At 46.7% G+C, this 24,146-nt stretch overlaps 1 protein-coding gene across 3 annotated transcripts; it reads left to right on the top strand.

Annotated features, from left to right (window-relative positions):
- The first annotated feature begins 861 nt into the window (after nucleotides 1–861).
- On the top strand, nucleotides 862–23,455 carry LOC120048212 (lysine-specific demethylase 3B-like). Of its 3 annotated transcripts, none has more exons than XM_038993995.1 (24): nucleotides 862–1,408; nucleotides 8,400–8,576; nucleotides 9,703–9,816; nucleotides 9,910–10,015; nucleotides 10,284–10,408; nucleotides 10,529–10,597; nucleotides 10,710–11,426; nucleotides 11,538–12,894; nucleotides 13,186–13,393; nucleotides 13,612–13,826; nucleotides 13,919–14,071; nucleotides 14,570–14,677; nucleotides 15,006–15,133; nucleotides 15,277–15,598; nucleotides 15,741–16,006; nucleotides 16,274–16,540; nucleotides 16,770–16,941; nucleotides 17,031–17,252; nucleotides 17,473–17,592; nucleotides 19,954–19,977; nucleotides 21,365–21,504; nucleotides 21,819–21,995; nucleotides 22,215–22,349; nucleotides 22,582–23,455. In XM_038993995.1, the coding sequence occupies exons 1-24, from the start codon at nucleotides 1,196–1,198 to the stop codon at nucleotides 22,660–22,662; spliced, it is 5,616 nt and encodes a 1,871-aa protein (XP_038849923.1). In that variant the 5' UTR covers nucleotides 862–1,195; the 3' UTR covers nucleotides 22,663–23,455. The 3 variants fall into 3 exon arrangements, with proteins under 3 accessions (XP_038849923.1, XP_038849924.1, XP_038849925.1); XM_038993996.1 differs by having other exon boundaries at nucleotides 15,280–15,598; XM_038993997.1 differs by lacking the exon at nucleotides 19,954–19,977.
- The last annotated feature ends 691 nt before the right edge of the window (nucleotides 23,456–24,146 follow it).

Genomic DNA, 24,146 nt, shown 5'->3' on the forward strand with positions numbered 1-24,146 from the left:
AACCTTGTACATAATAAACACTCTTCATAGTCCAATAATTAATTCTCAACCATCTATTCCTGAATTATGCAATAATATCTTGCTTTTATTATTTCCATCCTGCTATGCTGTTGTGTGGTGTTTGGACACAGTGCGTTTTGAAATGCTGTGGCACCCCCATGTGGTTAACATAGGGACACGTGAATTTGCGAGTAGACGACAATCTCAATCTTTTTTCAATCAATGTAGTCAAGCTCAATCAATGTAATGCAAGAGCCAAAGTGTGCAAAGTAATCACTGTCAAACAGGACATGGAAATAAAATATAAAAGGCGAAGGAAGAAAATGTATTCTTTACCAGAGTGCACACAAGCGGTGCTTCACGGTAGTACTAGAACTAGTTCTATGGTTTGTTCTGGTCGCACAGATTTATGGGGCCCCTAAATTATGACGTCAGCAGATTTGGAGGTCCATTCAGCTCAGTGAATTAATACAGAGTTTCAAAGTCATATAATCTCCAACCGGTATGATTAAAATCTAACACTAAAATGCATGCGGTAGACTGTGAACAAAATTGTTAGATACTGTTTGTGGGCGAAGGAGAGCATATGGGGAAGAATTGGCTACTGCTACTAAATTATGTGTGTATCTGCATTGTGTTGAGTATACAGCATATCTGTGGTGTCCGAGCAAAAGTAGTTTTGCGCAACCCCCCCAAAAAAATGATTTCCATTTAGGCCAACTGTATTTTTTTCAGATATCCAGACACTGTTATTTGGCATTCCAGATTGAACGGGTTCTGTGTAGTACACTGGTGAGCCAGCATAAGTCGCTGTAGCAATTCATACGCCCGCTAGCTATCTCCGCAGTGGAGCCTTGTAGCTAGTACGAGGAGGAGTGTGTTTGATTTTTGCAATTGCAGCCTCAATGGCGGATAGAGCAGGATAGCGGCTTTGCGGACAATAACATCTCGGTACTTCTCTATTTGTGGCGTGACTTGGTCCGTCGTATTTTCCCGTGCATCCTACGGAAGAGGGGACTCCGGTGCATGCAGCAAAGTTGCGGTAGTTGAGGTTTCAATCTGTTACTTATTTTAGGCCGATTTTACCTGGCTAACTGGCTGGCTGGCTAGCTAACGTTAGCTAAGTGCATCGGAGTTCCCAACAGAAATATAGGCGAAGGAAGTTGCTCCTGCAATTCACAGTGGCTAGCTAAATATGGGAGACTCTCTTGAACTGATTGGGAAGCGACTTCTACTGCTCCTCAACGATGGCAGGTCCGCAGCCGGATCCGAAGCGGAACAGGCCGCCTGGACTCGTGACTGGCTCCGGGGGACTGTCCGGGCGGTCAGCGTCATAGGGTTGGCCAGCCCAGGGGTAGAGGTGAGCGGAGGAGAAGCGACGACAACAACTGCAGCTGCGGGGCTGACGGTCAGTGTTTTCGTGTGAATAAAAACAACTAACGTTAGCTAGCTAACAAGCTAAACGCATGATTTAACTAGCTAGCTACGTATTTAACTCAACTGAAAAGAGAAAGCATACAAATAATGAATGGTCCGTTTATGTTTAAATTATATTATCCAACTAACACATTATGAATAGCGAAAGCTAGCCAATCGTGCCGCTGTGTTGCGCTTGCCAGATAGCCATTGTCCCCATAATTTAACCCGGGGATTTTGGGCCTTCGACAGATTTGAACTTAGTTAGCTTGCTAGCCAACTTTACCGTAGTCTCCAGAATGAAATTCATGTGCAATAGGCATAGCCTCATTAAAATGTGAACGTCGGTGTATTAGATTTGCTTGCCTCAAATGACCGAATGTAGATATTGATGGTGATACAGCTAACGTTAGGCCTACATAGTTAGGTGTAATTTGTTGCGTGTATTATCTTCAACGTCATGATACCAAGTGTATATTTTTCATTCTTAAGTAATTTTTCGTAATTGCGTGACCCCTTATGTGTTCCTATCATTTCATTGATTAATGGGGAGGATGTAGTTAGAAGATTCTGCAGTTGAGAATATAAATACATCTGAAAATTCTGTCTGACTTGATGATGCAGCCTGTGATTGATTACAAGGCATGCCAACATCCAGAACTAGAATTACAGAGGATAAATAATGTCAGGTGTCTTTTCTGTTGTTCTACCAAAGCAAATGCCAAATCCAGATTTTTAGAAAGGGACAGGTGTTGGTTGGAGTAGTTTATTCAGCTTTCAAGGAAGTCTCCAGGACCATTTTTGGGAAATAGGCTTTTTAACTAGTGCAGATAGTAACTACAGACACTGCTCAGCGCTCTCCACTGCTGTTCTTGTTTCTATTGGGAGGAGATATGTTACTGTGTGTAAATAACATAAATGTCTGTATGTTTTTGCTTTTGCATGGACTATGTGTTGATCATCAATGTCTTCTGTGCAGGTTATCTGGTCTTGGTAGGAGGGCATTTTTCAAATCACAGCACTTGTTTCACCTCTCACAGAACCATACAGTTCAAATTCACAAGGCTGTCCATGTTGGGCTTGTATGCTGAGTGAGTCAGCAAGTTTCACATTTAAAATGGACTTCTGCTGACACATCTTGCCCCTGTCTTGAGACCTAGAGAGAGCATTAGCCCATATAAATGCAATCCATTGTTACACTGAGTATGTTTACATGCACACTAATAATTTGATATTAAACTGATTATGGCTGTAGGCCGAGTATGGCATTAGTCATGTTAACACCTTACTCTGCTTATCTTAATCGGTGTACTGAGGTCATAATCGAAGTAAGCATACGCCGATTAAACCACCTGGTGTTCGGCGCAATCTTTAGAATAATTCGGGCGTTTAAATGCCTTAATCCAAGTTACCGTGGAGTATTTGCTCTGCACGTGCTAGCACAAGCAGCGCAAGCTTCCTTCTTTTGCACGAGTGATGTGAGTTCGGATAAACTCAAAGTATTTATCTTTAGAAATAGTTTTGACATACAAACTATGTTTTTGAACTCAATCAAATAGACTTCACAAAAATAACATGGTCTGTGTTGGAACGTTTATTTGGATGGCGATTTTCTGCATTCATCAAAGTCAGATCAAGTAGCCTGATAACCTCTCCCTCAATATCAACAAAACGAAAGAGCTTATTGTGGACTACAGGAGACCGAAGAGGGAGCGTGCCCCCATCCTCATCGACCATGGCTGCAGTGGATAGGGTCAAAAGCTTCAAGTTCCACATCCCTCAGGACCCGAAATGGTCTTGCCACACCAACATTGTGGTGAAGAAGGTGCAACAGAGTTTCTACAACCTTAAATGGCTGAAAAAATTTGGCATGCTTCCCATCCGGAACAGTTCATGGATATATTATGCCAAGGTTTTTGGTCTTAGGCAAGGTTTTTTGTGGCTGTTCTTGCTCAACATTTTTCTTTCGAGGAAAGCTGAAGTCGGAAGCCGACATCTTTTTATTTATTTTTTATTTCACCTTTATTTAACCAGGTAGGCCAGTTGAGAACAAGTTCTCATTTACAACTGCGACCTGGGCAAGATAAAGAAAAGCAGTGCGACACAAACAACAACACAGAGTTACACATGGAATAAACAAACGTACCAACATAAACAAACGTACCACAGTTTGTGCAAATGAGGTAAGATTAGTGAAATCAGTGAAATATACCTGCTGGAGGGTGGGTGCTGCTATGGTGACCAGTGAGCTAAGGCGTTACCTAGCAAAGACTTATAGATGACCTGGAGCCAGTGGGTTTGGGGACGAATATGAAGCGAGGGCCAGCCAACGAGAGCATACAGTGGTGGGTAGTATATGGGGCTACGCCCCTTTCGTCTGGGATTGGTCGACAGTAGGGATTCTTCAATGAGGTGTTTGTTTTCATGCATATTTTTTTAACTTGAGAAATACTGCACCAAACATCTTAGTTAGATGTAAAATTGCGCGACTAAGGTCCCCTGTGGAAAAACATCAAAATTAATGGCAAATTTCTTGCGGTGTCTTAGATGAATTCTGATTTTTGAAGAAGTGTATTCTGGCTATATCGTCTCAAGTTGGACAGAGTACTATTGCTGCTTTTTTTCTGCGAGCACACTCGTTCGGGTTTGCCTAGCCAAGTTCCGCTTGGCGCCAGCCGAACCAAAGTATGCTGACGCCTTAAGACCCTCGCAAAGTTCAACAGATGCAACAGTGAGAGCATTCTGTTGGGCTGCATCACCGCCAGGTACGGCAACTGCTCCGCCCTCAACCACATGGCTCTCCAGAGGGTGTTGTAGACAACCCAGCACATCACCGGGGCCACGCTGCCTGCCCTCGAGGACATTGACTGCACCCGGTGTCTAAGGCCAAGAAGATCATCAAGGACCTCTGTCACCCGAGCCCCCAACTGTTCACTCGGCTGCCGTCCAACAGACGGAGACAGTACGGGTGCATCAAAGCCAAGACCGAGAGACTAAACAGCTTCTATTACCAGGCCATCAGACAGTTGAACAGCCATCACTAGCTGTCCACCAGGCAACGCATACTCACTCACACAACACACACACACCTTATGAACACACACACGCAGCCAACGCTGCTGTCCCATGTTATAGAGACATTAAACCACTGGTCACTTAATGTTTCACATGGTGTATTTTAAATAATGTATCCCTGACAGTCTATTCTAATATTTTAGTTACTGTTTCTACACACTGCTTATTTATTTATACAGGATTCATGATATAGCTCACTAATATATCTACTGGTGTACATATAATTTTTAGTTTGTTTTGTGTAAATTCGCCCGGTGTACATACAGTTCATTCGGAAAGTATTCAGACCCTTGACTTTTTTCACATTTTGTTACTGTGCAACCTTATTATAACATTTATTTAATAAAATGATTTGCTCATCAATCTACACACAATACCCCATAATGACAAAGTGAAAACAGGTTTTTAGAAATAAGACAAAAACAGAAATACCATATTTGCCTAACTATTCAGACACTTTGCTATGAGACTCGAAATTGAGCTCAGGTGCATCCTGTTTCCATTGATCATCCTTAAGATGTTTCTACAACTTCATTGGAGTCCACCTGTGGTAAATTCAATTGATTGGACATGATTTGGAAAGGCACACACCTGTCTATATAAGGTCCCACAGTTGACAGTGCATGTCAGAGCAAAAACCAAGCCATGAGGTTGAAGGAATTGTCCGTAGAGCTCCGAGACAGGATTGTGTCGAGGCACAGATCTGGGGAAGGGTACCAAAAAATTCTGCCGCATTGAATGTTCCCAAGAACACGGTGGCCTCCATCATTTTTAAATGGAAGAAGTTTGGAACCACTAAGACTCTTCCAAGAGCTGGCTGCCCGGCCAAACTGAGCAATCGGGGGAGAAGGGCCTTGGTCAGGGAGGTGACCAAGAACCCGATGGGCACTCTGACAGAGTTCCTCTGTGGAGATGGGAGAACCTTCCAGAAGGACAACCATCTCTGCAGCACTCCACCAATCAGGACTTTATGGTAGAGTGGCCATATGGAAGCCACTCCTCAGTAAAAGGCACATGACAGCACATAAAGGACAAGATTCTCTGGTCTGATAAAACCTAGATTGAACTCTCTGGCCTGAATTCCATGCGTCACGTCTGGAGGATACCTGGCACCGTCCCTACAGTGAAGCATGGTTGTGGCAGCATCATGTTGTGGAGATGTTTTTCAGCTGCAGGGACTGGGAGACTAGTCAGGATAGAGGTTAAGGTGAACGGAGCAAAGTACAGAGAGATCCTTGATGAAAACATGCTCCAGAGCGCTCAGGACCTCCGACTGGGGTGAAGGTTCACCTTCCAACAGGACAATGACCCTAAGCACATAGCTACTCCTGCGTTGTCTTGGCTTCGGGACAAGTTTCTGATTGTCCTTGAGTGGCCCAGCCAAAGCCCGGACGGGAACCCGATCGAACTTCTCTGGAGAGACCTGAAAATAGCTGTGCAGCGACTCTCCCCATCCAACCTGACAGAGCTTGAGAGCATCTGCAGAGATACAGTACCAGTCACAAGTTTGGACACCTACTCATTCCAGGGTTTTTATTTTGACTATTTTCTACATTTGTAGAATACTAGTGTAGACATCAATGAAATAACACATACGGAATCATGTAGTAACCAAGAAAGTGTTAAACAAATCAAAATGTATTTGAGATTCTTCTAAGTAGCCACCCTTTGCCTTGATGACAGCTTTGCACACTCTTGGCGTTCTCTCAACCTGCTTTGAGGTAGTCACCTGAAATCTCAATTAACAGGTGTGCCTTGTTAATTTGTGGAATTTCTTTCCTTAATGCGTTTGATCCAATCAGTTGTGTTGTGACATGGTAGGGGTGGTATACAGAATATAGCCCTATTTGGTAAAAGACCAAGTCCATATTATGGCAAGAACAGCTAAAATAAGCAAAGAGAAATGACAGTCCATCATTACTTTACGATATGAAGGTCAGTCAATCTGGAAAATATCAAGAACTTTCAAAGTTTCTTCAAGTGCAGTCGCAAAAACCATCAAGGGCTATGATGTACCTGGTTCTCATGAGAACCGCCACAGGAAAGGAAGACCCAGAGTTACCTCTGCTGCAGAGGATAAATTCATTAGATAACTGTACGTCATATTGCAGCCCAAATAAATGCTTCACAGAGTTCAAGTAAGACACATCTCAACATCAACTGTTCAGAGGAGACTGCATGAATCAGGCCTTTGTGGTCGAATTGCTGTAAAGAAACCACTACTAAAGGGCAGCAATAAGAAGAGACTTGCTTGGGCCAAGAAACACGCGCAATGGACGTTAGACCAGTGGAAATCTGTCCTTTGGTCTGTGTCCAAATTTGAGATTTTTGATTCCAACCGCTGTGTCTTTGTGAGATGCAGAGTAGGTGAACGGATGATCTCCGCATGTGTGGTTCCCACCGTGAAGCATGGAGGTGTGATGGTGCTTTGCTGGTGACACTGTCAGTAATTTATTTAGAATTCAAGGCACACTTAACCAGCATGGCTACCACAGCATTCTGCAGCGATACAACATCCCATCTGGTTTGGGCTTAGTGGAACTATCATTTGTTTTTAAACAGAACAATGACCCTAAACCAACCACCAGGCTGTGTAAGGCCTATTTGACCAAGCAGGAGAGTGGTAGATTGCTTTATCAGATGGCCTGGGCTCCACAATCACCTGACCTCAACCCAAGATGGTTTGGGATGAGTTAGACCGCAGAGTGAAGGAAAAGCAGCCAACAAGTGCTCAGCATATGTGGGAACTCCTTCAAGACTGTTGGAAAAGCATTCCTCTTGAAGCTGGTTGAGAGAATGCAAGTTGTGTGCAAAGCTGTCATCAAGGCAAAGGGTGGCTACTTTTGAAGATTCTAAAATGTATTTTAATTTAAGCTTTTTTTGTTCTTGGTTACTACATGATTCCATATGTGTTATTTCATAGTTTTGATGTCTTCACTATTCTGCACTGTAGAATATATAGAAACTCATTTGAATGACTTGCTGTGTCAACTTTTGACTGGTACTGTATAAATTAGCAAAAATGTCTAAACCCCTGTTATTGCTTTGTCATTATGGGATATTGTGTGTAGACGAGGGGGAAAAACAATTGAATCCATTTTAGAATAAGGCTGTAACGTTACAAAATGTGGAAAAAGTCTGTCTGAATACTTTCCAAATGCACTATATATAGATTGCATTTTGATACTGCTACAGTGCTATTTGGGTTGTTCATTCTTGATTTACTTGCTGTTTTTGTTAAAATGTAAAGAAAAATATATTTTTTAAATTGTTTGACTTGACTGCATTGTTAGGAGCTAGTAAAACATAAGCATTTCGCTGCACTGCTATAACGCCGCTATACGCAACCAATAAACTTTGATTTGATTTCAGATGTGTCCATGTAAACAGGATTATTAGAGCGAATTGTTCTTGCAAAGCATCTAAATGTTTAAATCAAACTCTTCTATTAGTCTGACTATTCACAATCGCATTGTGTGCATTCAACCGTACTCCCTGTAATCCTCTCATCAATAATGTCGCACTAGGCTACTTATTGACAATGAGGGGTAAATGAGAAAGTGAGACCGGTTTTGAATTGTCTTGCCTATTTCTAATAATTGACTGCTCTTCTCGAGAGAGATGGCGCCTTGCCCAGACTTTGAGGAGTAGACATGCTGTGTTTGAGTCACTAGTGCTGCCCGGGCTCTGCTGACTGTATGATCCTACCAAGGCCTGTCCTGCTGACTTTGTCTGTAGTCTGTCTGTGGCTGCTCTTCAACGTTGTCAGTGTTTTGTCTTACCTCAGTTCTTTTGAAAATATACTCCTAACATGGCACTGAGCCTAAGTTAATATAGCTAGTCTTACAGAAATGGCACCACTCTCCCACCATCTTTCCCCTCCATTCCCTTCTCCCCCCGTCCTGTAGGTGTTTGTGGAGTTTGAGGACTGTGCGTGGCGCAGGCGGTCCTGGGTACAGGTGTACGGGGAGGAGGTGAGAGCTGTACTGGTCGAGTCCTCCATCGTCTGGGCTAACCGCAGCAGCGACCCCAACCAGAACCACCCTGCGGCTGGAGGAGCCCCTGGGACAGCCTGGCCTGCCCTGGTGAGTAGCCACCTCCTCTGGCTTAGGGTTTACCAAATCATGTTTGGACTGTAACACTGAGCCACACCAGTGGTTTTCAAGCCTCTCCTCTCTGACCCTGCAGAAGTTTCACACTTTTGTTGTAGCCCTGAACTACCTCACCTGATTCATCAATTGAAGGACTTGATGATTTGTTGACAAATGTAATCAGGTGTGCTAGCTCTGGGATAGTTAAAATACATAGAACCACAGCTAAGTGATCTGATCTGGACCGGTTGCCAACAGCATGATGGGAGGTCATCTACAAACACATCTATTGGGGGAGACTATTAGGTCATGGGCTGTAAAATGGGGTTAAAGTCCTGGTAGCATATACTGGACCATTCCAGATATGTATGTAGTTGGTGCTGTATATGAACTAATATACATTGGTTGCGAAGTGGGATTGTTTCCCGAAGTAAGAGCTGATTTGGAGAACCTCAAACCTAACTTTTAGAACGACATAATATAATAACGATTGATTTTAGTATTTGTAATCTGGGAATGTTTTCTTGGGGTGCTCTAAGCTACTATTATATGCGTGTCTGGCATGGAGAAATAGGTACTACACTCTCCTTTTAAGGTTAGTTCAGAGGGTGCATGTATGATGTATGCACTCTCCTCTCACACTCCCTGGCTGACTCCGAGGCACACCTGCATCTTGAATTGAGGCCAGGCCAGCGTGTGGAAATGCAATTGTCCCAGCAAGGGATGTCTGGAGGACCTGTTATCATTACATAAGAAGCACACACGCAGCAACCTGCTCTCTGCTCTCCCTCATGCTTTGCCAGAGGATAAGATTAGAGATCGTTCTCCAGCCACTCCACCAATTAACAGAGGTGGCAGGTAGCCTAGTGGTTAGAGCGTTGGACTAGTAAACGAAAGGTTGCAAGATCGAATCCCCGAGCTGACAAGGTAAAAATCTGTCCTTCTGCCCCCGAACAGTTAACCCGCTGTTCCTAGGGCGTCAATGAAAATAAGAATTTGTTCTTAACTGGCTTGCCTAGTTAAATAAAGGTGGGTGGGAAAAAGATAGGAACGCTAGCCTACATAATATCTTTCAGAGTTAGTGGTTCTTTTCCTAACGATGTTCCTCTTCGTCCGCTAGGCGTTCCGGTCTCTAGTGGACCGTGTGGGTTTGGGTTCCCTGGTCCCTGTGGAGTTCTTCGGGAACAGAACCCTCAACTTCCTCCCTGACGGGAATTCACTCCAGAGATTTGAGGTGGGTTTACTCAAGGCTGTGTGTGTCAACTTTTATTTGAAGTGTGTGTGTGGTATCACTCTGTGAATGTCTGTATTTTGTCTTGCTCTGTAGGTAGAGAAAGACGTGGGGCACTCTCTCCTGCTGGGGCAGCCATCTCTGCAGGCTGCGGTGTCCAGCTGGCACAGTGACTTTGAGCTGCAGGAGATCCTCAGGAAGGGTGAGTCTTTGTTAAGACTTATCTCTGGAACGAATGGAAACCTATTGTGCTGTGTACGGCGCGCTTTGACTTTCCTCCTGCCTTTTCATTGCTCACCCATGTTTTCCTACACCGCCGTTCTCAATCCTGGCCTTTTCTAGCAGCTACTTCTCAAACCTCTTCTCTTACCGTCATCTCTTCTCACTTTTCACTCCCTCCGTAATATCCTTCTGGCGCGCCACTCCACGGGTCTTTGAGCCTTGTCCTGTTGGTTGTGTTGTCTCTCCAGGCTCCTACACAATCCAGGGCAGAAGGGTTCAGGTTTACCAGTGTGAGTTTGACGAGCACTGGGCCCCGGGCCTGGTCTCTCGGCACGACCCCAACTCGCACATCATGGAGATCACCATGGACCAGGTACACACACACACACACACACCCGCTGCCTGGATGTGCCTTTCGTAGTACCTTTTTGATGTTCGGTAATATGGCGGAGGTGTTGACAGCTGTTAGCTAAGTGTTATTATTGTGTTCTAGGCAGAGGAGACCCAGGTGGTGGATCCTCGGGTAATGCACGTAATACTAGCTGAAGATCACTTTGATGAGGTAAGTTGGATAAAGTATACAGTCCTACTCCTCCCTTCTTGCTTTTTTCCCCAAAATACTTATGAGTTTGTTGGTCGACTTGTTTGAGTTTGCATTTTCCTCATCCTTTCAGAACGGGAGGAATGCTCGGCGGAGGAAGGAGAGCGATGGCGTGAAGGGCGAGAGCGGCCGTAGACGGAGGACATCGTCGGAAGGCGAGGAGGACGTGACTCTGAAGCGTTTTAAGGGGGCGGGAGAGGGAGCAGCGGAGGGACAGAACGGGAGCGGCTCCACCAAGGGGATGGTGACGTGGGGTGAGGAGGTAGCAACCGGAGGAGAAGACGGAGTGGGTGGAGGAGGCAGAGTGAACAGCACTACCAACAATAACAGCAGTTCCTCTGAAGTCACACAAGGTCACGCCACTCCGAACAGCATTTCCTCCCACATGGACCAATCAAAAGCTCCGCCGCGGTACCCCAAGGAAAACGGACGCTCCCTCTCCACACAGGACAGACAGGGGTCTGCTGACTCCACCACTACAGTCACACCCACCCCACCCCCCCTCAAACCAGCCCCCTCCCCATTCTCCAACACTTCCTTCCCCTCTCTGGGCCAGATGCCCAGCCTTGTCCCTGGAGCTCCGGCCGCCAAGCCTTCCCCAGCAGCCCCGACCCCAGAGAGCGAGGAGCCATCCCAGTCTACCTACCCCAAGACGGCTGCCCTGGTGTCCCCCGGCCCGGTGACCATCTCGTCCCCATCGCAGGGCAGTGCCCCCAGCGTGGCCCTCTCTGCCCCCCTGTGCTTCAGCCCCAAACCCACCGCCTGGACAGGACCACTCAACCAGACGGAGGTGAATTAGTAACACTTAACTTGACTTTGCTCTTAACCTGTGTAGTAACACTGTAACTACTAACTATAATTGTTTTCACTAATATGCTATTTCCTTATCCTGCTTCTTTAGGGCTCTAAGCCCATCTTGGCTGCGGCTGGGTTCCGGCTGCCCCAGTCCAAGCCTGCTGGTGCTTCTGTGTTCGGAGAGGTAAGCTCCCAGACCAACGGTTCCTCCAACACAGCGTCAGTCTCCCAGGACACCCCCAGACCCTTCGGCTTTTCCTTCAGAGGCGCCAAGAACAACGAAGCCGAACCGCAGCAGCAAGACCAGAACTTATTCTTCCAGTGTATGAGTCAGAAGACTGGCCAGAACCCTGGTGGTTCTAATCAGAACCAGACTTCAGGCCTGGGTCAGAGCCAGGCTAAAGACACCAACTACTTCACAGCAGTGTCAGAGAGCTTGAGTAAGGAGCCTCCTAGCCTGTTCAAGCCCTCCGCCTCCACAGAGGGACTCAAAAAGACTGTTCTGGCCCCCGCTTCAACTGGCCTGTTTGGCTCAGCTACAGCTCATCTCAAAGAGCAGTCCAAAGTGCCTGAGACCCAGCCGGCAGGCAACGGAGTGCTCAACAAGCCTTTCGGAGGGGACAAACTCTCGTCTTCCTTCAGCGGCGGCTCTGGGGGGATGAGGAGCTCTGTTCTGGGAATGGCTGCGATCGGCACCCCCCTGGCTCCGGCCTCTGGATCTCTGGGTGGTGCTAACAGGAGTGGCACTAACGGTGGCGCGGTGGGTGGCTTCAGCACCAAGACAGACAGCCACCAGAACCTGTTCCTCCAGGGCTCCAAGGAGCCTTCCAACCCCTTCCTGGCCTATGGGGAGAAGCTCTCCCACAGCCCCTTTAGCGGCAAACCATCCCCTCTGGAGCCTGAGACCCTGGGCCCTGCCTCCGCCTCGGAGAGCAAACCCAACCTATTTACAATGGCCGAGCCGCCCAAAGGCATCCTGTCTTCCCCCTTCGCCTCCCTCACAGGCGCCGCTGCCTCCAGTTCTTCCTCCCCAGCCCCAGGACCCGACTTCATACAGAGGCCCCAGTCTGATGCCCCCTCCAAGCCCAGGGAGGGCGCCTCCACAGGGGAACAGGGCTCCTCAGCTGAGGGTGGGTCTCTGGATGACCGGCCCAGCTCCACCTCGGGCTACCCCATGTTTGGGAGCGCTGTCCCTGGGGGGAGTGGTGAGGATGCGCCCATGCCATTTGACCAGGGCCAGGCCCAGAAGTTTGCCCTGGAGGAGCGAGGCCAGGTATCTAAACGTGACTCTGACTCCAGCGATAACAGTGACCTGTCAGACCTGAGTGAGACTGAGGAGGGGCTGGAGAGAGGGCAGGCCCCTGGGGGCCTCCCGGGGCCCGTCAAGGAGGGAGCCATGCTGCTGCAGAAGGGTAAAGGCCCCGGGGTAGCCAAGGGCCGGCCACGCAACAAGCCCTTCAAAGGTAAGATCTGGAGCCTCGGGATAGGGCTCTGATAATAAAGTATTCCTACTGTACGTCAATGCGGTTCTCAATCATTCGTAACATTTCATTCGTCAATGTTGAGGCAAGTTAGATTGTGGTCAGGGTCATGAAACGTTAGCAAGATTGATGGTAAAGAAAAGTTGCTGACCAACTCTTCCCTAATGAATCAATTACCCTTTCCTACACTCTTTGATGAATAGGTTGTCATTGCGTTGTTTTGTATCGCTTCATATTCTAATTAAAACTCTCCGGTCTTTCCTTTTTCTCCAGTGGGCCAGTCAGTGCTGAAGGACGTGACTAAGGTGCGTCGTCTGAAGCAGTCAGGAGAGTCGTTCCTGCAGGACGGCTCCTGTATCAACGTGGCGCCCCACCTCCACAAGTGTCGCGAGTGTCGCATGGAGCGCTACAGGAAGTACCGGGAGCAGGAGCCTGACGACGACGACCCCAACGTGGCCTGCCGCTTCTTCCACTTTCGCAGGTACCGTCTGTGTACCAAAGACTGTGTGTATTCCTGCGTGCGTGTCCACGCACTGTGTGTGTGTGTGAGGAATGGCTGGGGTGTGTATCCTCTTACAAGGAATGCGACAACGAATATTGGTCATTTCATCAACCTCAATTATAATCCAACATGTTCTACTCGTCTACGCGTCCTGCACTACTCTGTCCTCCAACCTCTGACCTTTGCCTCCTAACCAGGCTGGCGTTCACGCGTAAGGGCATCCTGCGTGTGGAGGGCTTCCTGAGCCCCCAGCAGAGCGATGCCATGGCCATGGGGCTGTGGCTACCCTCGCCGTCCGTACAGGAGGGCCTGGACCTGGATACCTCAAAGTACATCCTGGCCAACGTGGGAGACCAGTTCTGTCAGCTCGTCATGTCTGAGAAGGAGGCCATGATGATGGTCGAGCCTCACCGTGAGTGCTCTTAGGCTGCGTCCAAAATGGCACCCTATTCCCTTAATAGTGCAATACTTTTGACCCGGGCCCAATCTGTCTGTGTCCTACAGAGAAAGTGGCGTGGAAGCGGGCGGTGCGCGGCGTCAGAGAGATGTGTGATGTGTGTGAGACCACTCTCTTCAACATCCACTGGGTCTGCAGGAAGTGTGGCTTCGGGGTGTGTCTGGACTGCTACCGGCAACGGAGGAACCGCCCTCTGGAGGGTGAGAGTCATAGAATCTAGAGAACATACAGAATGTGTGACTTTCCCGAAATTTTCCGGTTTTCCAGAAGTCCTGGTTGGAAGATTCCTGGAATTCTAAGGGAATAAGCAGCAAATCTGAGAATATTCCAACTATGATTTCTGAAATACTGGGGAATGTTGGGAAAGTTACCGGAATGTTGCCACCTTAGACTCAACACACAGGGATGGGCTGGGGTAACACTGAGGGGGCCCTGTCCATTTCACCAGCAGTGTTTGCCTGTAGTGGTCTTTCAGTGATTTTTGTTTTTGTTTTGAAGTAGTAAAGATTTAGCTGCTACTAATTGTTAATAAAGAATCGGTATATGATGTACTTTATTGTCCATTAACTTACAGGGAATGGACATTTTGTATTTATGAACAACCCAACCCCCCCTGTATACCCAGAGTGGCTGGAAGCAATGGGTCAGCTGCAGTGCAGAGCCCTTTACAAATTACCCTTCCTGTTTTTGTGTCTCAGAGGTGGACGAGGGGCCTGATGACGAGGTGTTCTCCTGGTTGAAGTGTGTCAAAGGCCAGAGACATGAGCCCCAGAGCCTCATGCCCACACAGATCATACCTGGAACAGGTAACATGGAGCAGGATACCTATAGAAGCCTAGGGCCCAAATGGACCCCTAAGCACTTGTGGATGTGAGAGAGGATTTGACAGTTGTAAGCAATATGGTAAAAGCTCCACCTTGCCCTCTAATAGGCTAAGTAGAAGTTTCACCACATTCCTTATACCAATCAAATCCTCAAATAGGATTGGGCCTAGAACTGGGGCCTGGAGTCTTTCCTGCTCATGTCACATGGTCTGGACAAACTCCCAGCCCTAACTATAACATCCAATTATTATGTTGTGTATCTCCATAAGAGTTGTCCCATATTGACATTTCTCTCTCCTCTCTCCCTCAGCTCTCTATAACATAGGGGATATGGTGCACTCAGCCCGGGGCAAATGGGGCATCAAGGCAAACTGCCCCTGCACCAGCCGGCACCACAGGCCCCTAGTGCGCCATAGCGCCCCCAACGGCATCTCACAGGTAATGCACCACCCCTTTTTTAAAATGTCAAACCAAGATCAATATTTTACATTTTTACCATCCACGCATGGTTTTCACTTGTTTTACATATTGCTTGTCAAGGGCTTCATTAGAATGCAGTAAAATGTTCCTTGTTGTCCCAGCAGTCTGCAGTGTCCTCCAGCATGGGGAGCAGTGGTAGTGGACCAATCACAGGTGGTGGGGGGCCAGCGGGTTCAACCACTCCTAAACCCGAGGGGGGGGAGACAACAGTGGTCAAAACACAGCCTACATCCAGCACAACGTCATCCGAGGCGGCAGGAGGGGTTGATACTAACTCCACCAACAGTACCAGTGCCCCCCCTAACTCTGCCCAGACAGCCGCCCCCAAGGACCCCCGCCCTTCCACGGGTGAGGGCAACTCCACCGCCCTGCACTGGCTGGCAGACCTGGCCACTCAGAAAGCCAAGGTGGAGGACACTAAAGGTGAGGGCCAGGAGAATATCATCTCTTTCACTTCATCTTCTTGTCTCAATCCTAACTCATATGCTCAATGATACTCTCTAAATGTATCGTACATGTGTTTAGATTAGACCATCTAACCATCGTCTCCTCCCCACCCCTCTAGACTCTGGGTCGCTGCGCTCGGCGATGGGCCGGGACACGCGTTCTCCCTTCGGCCTTGACTCGTTCAGCGCCCTGTCCAAGCCTTCGTCCTCCTCCTCCTCCAGTCCTAAACTGTTCAACAGCCTGCTGCTGGGCTCCAGCAACACCCAGCCCAAACCAGAGGGCTCCAGCCTCCGAGACCTGCTCAACTCTGGCCCCGGGAGGCTCCCCCAGGCCCCCGGAGACACTGGAATACCCTTCCCCTCAGTCTTCTCCACCTCAGCCGCTGTGAGTGTCTTTCAGCTTTCCTCAGTTAGCTAGGAGAATTCAGATAATTTCAGAATGCTCAAATGTAGAATGTCAGAATGCCCAGATATGGATCCTTCCATAATGCCTACATATAGGGACATTACAGGGGACCATTCCAGAATTCTTAGATTCTACAAATTTCTAGGTTGTGTCCCAAATGGCACCCTGTTCCCTATATAGTGCACTGCTTTTGACCAGAGCCCTATGTGAGCCCTAGACTGCAGGTCTAACCCCTCCCTCTCTCAGGGGGACAAGATGAAGGGCAGCCTGCCTAACTTCCTGGACCATATCATCGCCTCGGTGGTGGAGACCAAGAAGGCGGAGGGCCGTCGTACGGGCGAGGGGGGCAGCGAGCTGGGCGGGGTGGGCCGCAGGGACGGGGTGATGGGCCTCAGCGTGCTGGACCCCCACACCTCCCACTCCTGGCTCTGTGACGGACGCCTGCTCTGCCTGCAGGATCCCTCCAACACCAACAACTGGAAGATCTTCAGAGAGTGCTGGAAACAGGGCCAGGTGAGAGAGACCTCTCTGTGGGGTAGAAAGGCGATAAATAATTTTTTTAAATACGGATTTTTAATAAAGAAATATGTGCTCACCGAGAGTAGTACTAAGGCGGTGTGAGTAATATGGTGGTATGGAAATGGACAGAGTAGTTGGGGATGAAGTTTGGAAGAGGGAGATGTGTACTGTGAGAGATGAGGTGATGATGATTCTGTTTGAACTCTTTCCCTCCTCTCTCCAGCCGGTGCTGGTGTCTGGTATCCATAAGCGTCTGAAGGGGGGTCTGTGGCGACCTGAGGCCTTCAGTGAGGAGTTTGGGGACCAGGATGTTGACTTGGTCAACTGTCGGAACTGTGCCATCATTTCTGACGTCAAGGTCCGTGACTTTTGGGACGGCTTCCAGGTCATCTCCAGTAAGTAACGGGATCGTTCATTCAGCCATTCATTCGTCCATTTATTTGTTCTTTCATTCGTTCATCTCGCCTTATCTCTCTCTCTCCAGAGCGTCTGAAGGGTAGTGATGGTCAGCCCATGGTTCTGAAGCTGAAGGACTGGCCTCCCGGAGAAGACTTCAGAGACATGATGCCTACACGGTTTGATGATCTGATGGAGAACCTACCCCTCCCAGAGTACACTAAGCGAGACGGTCGTCTGAACCTGGCCTCCCGCCTGCCCAACTTCTTTGTCAGGCCAGACCTGGGGCCTAAGATGTACAATGCCTACGGTGAGAGAGACAGCAGAGATGGAGAATATGCAAGATTAGTAATGAGCCAATTTACTCTTTTAATGGGATGTCAGTCTCTGATCTCTGTTTCTATCTCCTCCTTTTATATTCTCTTTTTACACCTCTTCCCTCTTGATACTTTCCATGCTTCCTTCTATTACACCTTTTTCACCCCCCCTTTCTCTCACCTTCCATCTCTCTCCGTCCCTCCCACTCTCAGGTCTGATCGAGACAGAAGACCGGAGTGTTGGCACTACCAACCTGCATCTGGACGTGTCTGATGCCGTCAACGTCATGGTGTACGTGGGCATTCCCGAGGGAGAGGGGGAACACGTCAAGGGTGAGTAGGACCAACACACACTCTCGCACAGTGAAGCGGAACTTAATACACACACACACACACTCACAGCAACACTGACTCGCACAGCTGACTCATTCCAGCGTTGACGTACATCACACTAAACCACACGAGGCCCGTGACACATTTCTGTCCGGCACGCGCAATGATTTGGGTTTTTAATTCATTTTGGCCCGTTTCCATTCCGTCCGCGCTGCACTACAAGTCACAGCAAGCACTGCCATTGTCCTGCGCGCCAATGGCAGTGCATTGCCACACACACCCACCCACGAGCCAGCCAGTGCGCTGTATCATATTACATTTGCAGCAGCCCAACTGTTTTCCTTAATGGCACGGACCGAAAATTAAAAAATGTTGGAGGCTAAATGTTGATGCCAAGTTTCGGTTCCAACTGGTCATTGCTGTACTACAGGAAATGGCATATTTGTTGTCAAAATTATTAGGTAAAGGATTTGCATGCTAATATAAATTTGTACTAAAGGACACTATGACTATAAATTAATCAACAGTTGAGTCATCTACATGAAATTACACAGCCTGACTTGATCGCATCGGTGTGTTCAACGTCAATTGCGCTGCTTTACATGTCTCATTTATAGCGTGTAGGGGAGGGAAAGTACACAGACACATACATGCCACAAGTCCCAGGCTACTAAAATGTTGTGGCCCGGCTTTGTTTTGTAAAGCTTGACAATGAATAACCAACAAACTTGCAACAAAACACCACGCAAAGGGGAAACATGTAGGCCTATTACAGCAACATTTGAGCAGTAACCTAGCTGCAATACATTTCATGCGCACCATACAGCAATGCCGCGTTCAACCGCACTGGTGATCCATGCAGAGCGAAACATTTAAAACGTGTTTTAAGTGTAAATGTTACAACAACCTAGTGAAACGACTTACTTTGTTATTTGCAGTTTAAAAAAAAAAAAACTTTTTGGTTAGGGTCGCAGCATATTTTGCATAGCAGCAAAGGTTGGACAAATAATATTTATTTAGTTTTATTTGTTAAAATGTTATACAGCATCCTATAAGTTAAGTGGACATTATAAAAGGGCATATTTAAAAAAAATAAAACGATTGCCAGTTTGGGTCGCAGTTGTATGCAAGTTTTTTTTTTTTTTTTTTTTTTTTTTGGTCTGACCCGCGAATTCGTTGTCTTTTTCAATATGGCCCGTGCGGTAATTGAGTTTGACACCCCTGCACTAAACAATGTAACCTTTAGCACGGCTAGCAATTAGCACAAGTGTGTATTGACATGGTAGCAATTACAAGTGTCCATTTAGCACTGAGTGGTATGTTTCAGTAAGGCACTACTCACACTGACATTACCACTTTCCTCCAGCAACACTCATAAAAGATTCATAGAGTTTTTTGTGAGGTAAATTAAAAATGGTCCTTGGATCTTTGTCCTTGAACAGACATGTTTTCAATTCCATTGACTACTGCACTGTATTTTTCAGTAGTTTTATTATGACAGGTTATAACACCTTACATCTAAAGCAGAATTTCCCAAACTCTGACCTCAGGACCCCAAGGATTGCATGTTTAGGTTTTTGCCCTAACACTACACAGCTGATTTAAATTATCAAAGCTTGATGATTAGTTGATTATTTGAATTGGCTGTGTAGTGCTAGGGCAAAAACATGCACCTCTTTGCGTCCCGAGGACGGAAATTGGGGAAACCTGGTCTAAAGAGTATATAAAATAAAAAAACTTTGCAAAATCTTCCAAAAATATGTTAACTGTTAAAATCACATGGGCTCCGAAATGACCCACTCATATATAATTGGATTTGAAAGGCGCTCCAAAGTTTTCTATAGGAAAGTCGATAGGTTCACACAAAGATCAAATGCCCTCTACTGTCCCATTCAGCATTTCCAGTTTCTGGAAACTATGGACAGGAAGCCATGCCTCAGCATTGAGACAGAATAATGGTGTAAATGTTAAATTTAAGCCTGTCTTCAGTCAGTCCTATAGACTTTCCTAAGTTTCCCACACTAGTGTATAATAATAGAGGCCTCTGACTAGATTATAATGTTATTCATCCCAACTTGGGACATTGTTATATCAACACTAGCATCATCAATGATTAGAAGGACTAGACGAGGATCAATGACATACACATCATAAATGCATATTAAGGCACCTGCACCTTAGTAGAGACCCATTATTTTTTAAAGGTAAGAAATGCTGTTTTCTATCCTACTCTGGTGAAACAAGCCCAATGAGGCTAACCCCCCCCCCCCCCCCCCCCCCCCATGCATCAATGGACAGGACCCTGGAAAGGCCCTTTAATGGGTCTCACATGTTGATTGTGGTAAAATTTCTCGTTCACAGAGACGGATATCGCTGGATGTAAAGGTCTGTGCATTTTTATAACATCACCTCCTTAGCATGCCTTTTTTTCTTGACTAACTTCTCCCTTCTCTCTCTCTCTCTCTCCCACTCCCCCATCCTCATGTCCTCTCCCTGTGCGGTTGGGGCCAGAACACTACGGTGGCTCATCTGTCTGTTTGTGGTCTGAGTGGGGTCTGCCTGCGGTCTTCCCTCCAGTGTAGAGCTGACCTTCAGTAATGCTCTGATAGTCAGTCAGCCGAACTCTGTTTTAAACCCTTTTAACACAACAACTTTGTTTTTATTTTCATGCTGTTAGATGTTAGTAAGTCTTTCCTTGCATTACATCTTCTGTTATCTGGGACAACTGGTGTTCTGGCCTTGACTGTTGGGGAAGACTAGATGTATGAAGGTGTAGGTACTGTCTGTATCCCTGCACAGGTTCACTGACTCTCAAGGAGAGAAAAGAGCAGCAACTTGCTAGCTGCCCATCTTTGGAGTCACATTCCCCCCTGACTGATATCTCTTCCTAGAGGAGAGATGCAGGGGGAGAGATTATAAAATAAACACACATTACCATGACAGGCATATGTAGCTGTACCGGACTCTATGCCTAACCGAGATCAAAGTCAGAGCAAATGAGCACACACACACACACACACACACACACAGTCTTTTCCACACACACATGCAGGCAACTTGATCTATGGCAATCTCGGGATAATTTGTCCAATTGACCGGAATTTGAATAAAACATGTAGCTCCGTTAGTGTTGTTTAGTCCTGTTCCTCACTAGCCACCTAAATGTTTACTGGAATAGTAAATGATGAGCAACTCTGAATGCGTCCCAAATGGTACCCATTTTGACAAAAGTAGTGTATTGCAGAAGGAATAGGGTGCCATTTGGAACCTCTGTGTTGTGGTTGAACCCAGAGCTGCCACCGGCCAACAATGATGTCATAGCAGGGAGATTCCATTTCCCCCTGCCAGCCGAGCGCCCCTCTGGTTGTGGATGACTGATGATGAATCAGCACTTCACAGAGGCTTGTGTCTCAAATGACACCCTATTCCTCCTGTTCCACCTGTAGTGTGCTACTTTTGACTAGGGGCCACAAGGTTATGGTCAGAAGATGGTGTACTGCATAGGGGAATAGGTAAAGGGTGTCGTTTGAGATGGCGCCTCGTGATCCTGACGTAGTGAATGAGCACTTGTATAGATTAGAAGGATTGTAGTGTTTTCCCTCCTGTGTCTACAACTGTAGGATGTGAAGGTGTGCGGTACTTCTGTGCTTTGTGATGTTTCGTGTTGCACCTCTTCTTTCCTACGTCATTCCCTTTGAACATGGACTCTGTCAGTGACTGACCGGTGCTGGAGTTTGCTCATCCCTGTCTCTCTCTGTGTCTGGTCCCGCAGAGGTGATGAGCACCATCGAGGAGGGTGACGTAGACGAGATGACCAAGAGGAGGGTGTACGAGGCCAAGGAGAAGCCCGGGGCGCTGTGGCACATCTACGCCGCCAAGGACGCCGAGAAGATCCGGGAGCTGCTCCGCAAGGTCAGGGTTCATTATCACCACATTCCTTGAAATGTCAATATGCACATTCATTTTCTTTCAATGCATTATATCAGGAAAGAATCTAAAATGGTGGCTGGACTTCTTTAGTTCTACTGTTCCCACGATAAAATCAGTCTCAAATGGCACCCTATTACCTATATAGGTGTGCTACGTTTGGCCCCATAGGGCTCTGATGAAAAGTAGTGCACTATATAGGTATTAGCGTGCGATTTTGGACGTAGACATTGTCTCTCTGATATACCATACCATGTTACTATGATTTACCATATCTTCTTATCCTTTGACTGTGGTAGGTGGGTGAGGAGCAGGGCCAGGAGAACCCTCCGGACCACGACCCTATCCACGACCAGAGCTGGTACCTGGACGGGGTGCTGCGCAGGAGGCTGTACGAGGAGTACGGCGTGCAGGGCTGGGCCATCGTACAGTTCCTGGGAGATGCTGTCTTCATCCCCGCCGGGGCTCCCCACCAGGTACTAGGGGAAACACTGGACGTACCAGTCGAGGTTTAGACTGAGACTTTTTTGTGTTTAATGGTTACATAGGGGCATAGCGTACCCTTATGTTTTCTCTTTTTAGCTATATGATGTCTATACTCTTGCTTTTCTTTTCATTCACACATTTTCTCTCTCGCCCTCTTAAAATGACAAATCAAACGCTCACCTCTTTCTCCTCTCTCATGTGCCCCCAAGGTGCATAACCTGTACAGCTGTATCAAGGTGGCGGAGGACTTTGTGTCCCCTGAGCACGTGAAGCACTGTTTCAGACTGACCCAGGAGTTCAGACACCTGTCCACCACACACTCCAACCACGAGGACAAGCTGCAGGTACACTTCGGTCGCCTCCCAAATGGCACCCTATTCACTATGTAGTGCACTAGTTTTGACCCTGGTCAAAAGTAGATCACTTATAACTATGACTCCACTATAGTGTAGGCCAGTTATTTGAAAGAACGAATAAAGGATTGAATCGATCAGTCAGCTAAACAATCAGTAACATATTGTGGTACAATTGTAATTCTGACGGGATTTGATGGTAATTTTGATCTCTGTTCTCTAGGTGAAGAACATCATCTACCATGCCGTAAAGGACGCTGTGGGGACACTGAGGGCCCACGAACCCAAGCTAGCACGCTCTTAGTGCCCGCTAAACACACACACACACAAGCTGCAGTTATAGAGTAGAGGTCTCAGTGTGCAGAGAGAGGCACGGTGATGTGCTCACAACTCTCTTATTTTGTGGGGGGGGGGGTCTATAGTCAGCGCTTGGATGAAGGCAGTACTACATCATCGCTGTTACACGACATGCTCTACACGTCTTAGTTGTTTTCCAATTCACTTCTGATTAACTCTGTATTTAAGGTCAGTGTGTCCTGTTTGTGTGTGTGGAAGAGAAGGAGAGCATGTGACGTGAGGCGGTTCAGCTTCTGTGTAGCGTCTGACTAGATGTGAGCACTGGGCTATGTTTCCTTTTGCGACAACCATTGATATTATTATTCTTCCTTAGAAGAGAGGGTTCACTTGTTTTTAGATATTTTTTGTTGTTGAAGTTTTAATCTTTAGTGGTGGAATTGAGACTTGTGCAAGTAACAAGCATCGAAGTGAACTAGACCAAAGTTTTGTATTTTTAGTTGTCTTATTTTTAATTAAAAGCAAGGACTTCTTAAACATGTTTTCTTTTATACGCCGGAGGGTATTTCAGAGTAATGGCTTTTTGAATGCTTGACAGAGTGGCTTAGAGAAATGTCTCCATTTATTTGGTCATCTTTGTTGTCCCAAGGTTTGCATGGATGAACTGCAGCCTTCAAAACGTTGTAAAAGAATCACAATTCCAACTGAACAGAAACTACTGGCCGTTAACAGTGTATCGATATATGTTGATGATCTTAGCAGTCTGTTTGATTTTTCAAAATAAAGTTCACAAATTAAATGTACTGGTCATTTCAGGTGATTTTATACAACTTTATTGTTGTGTGTCATTGGACTCAATTGTTGAACAACTGTTACATGTCTTCACATTGTAACGTGTATGTAGCAGGTGCTAAAGATGATGTAAACAATATGTCCATATAACGCATCAGCATGATTTAGCTCATTTAAAAAAAAAAGTTCCACTCCACATATGTTTTGGATGGATTTTTACCCATGCTGCAGCAGTATATGTTATCCGGAGGCAGCGGGCTTAGATCGCTAGACCACCCTAGGCCACTACCCAGTGTTCTTATGCTTCCTGACTCACCTGCATGAGCAATAAGCAATAAGGCAGGCAGCAATAAGTCAGGCAGTCTCTTATTATATCCTTCCACTGAAGTCTATTCCCAGAGAACCAGCCAATACTTGATGGCAAATCTTGTGTATTCACGTGCTAGTTATAGGTTAATGTGGTCCTAATTCAATTACCAAACAGCTGTTGTATTACATAGAATATTAACATAATCAATTACATAATGCCATCGAACTATCGTGTGCAATAATCTTTGCACAAATACCCTGCCATATTTTTATGAGGGAATGAATGAAGACAGACTTGTTGTGGCAGCTGCCTAGCACCTACAGCAGGGCTCACCAACCCTGTTCCTGGAGAGCTACCCACCCCTGTAGGTTTTTGCTCCAACCCCAGTCATA

This window comes from Salvelinus namaycush, chromosome 5, assembly GCF_016432855.1.
Source record: "Salvelinus namaycush isolate Seneca chromosome 5, SaNama_1.0, whole genome shotgun sequence".
Taxonomy (NCBI): Eukaryota; Metazoa; Chordata; class Actinopteri; order Salmoniformes; family Salmonidae; genus Salvelinus; species Salvelinus namaycush.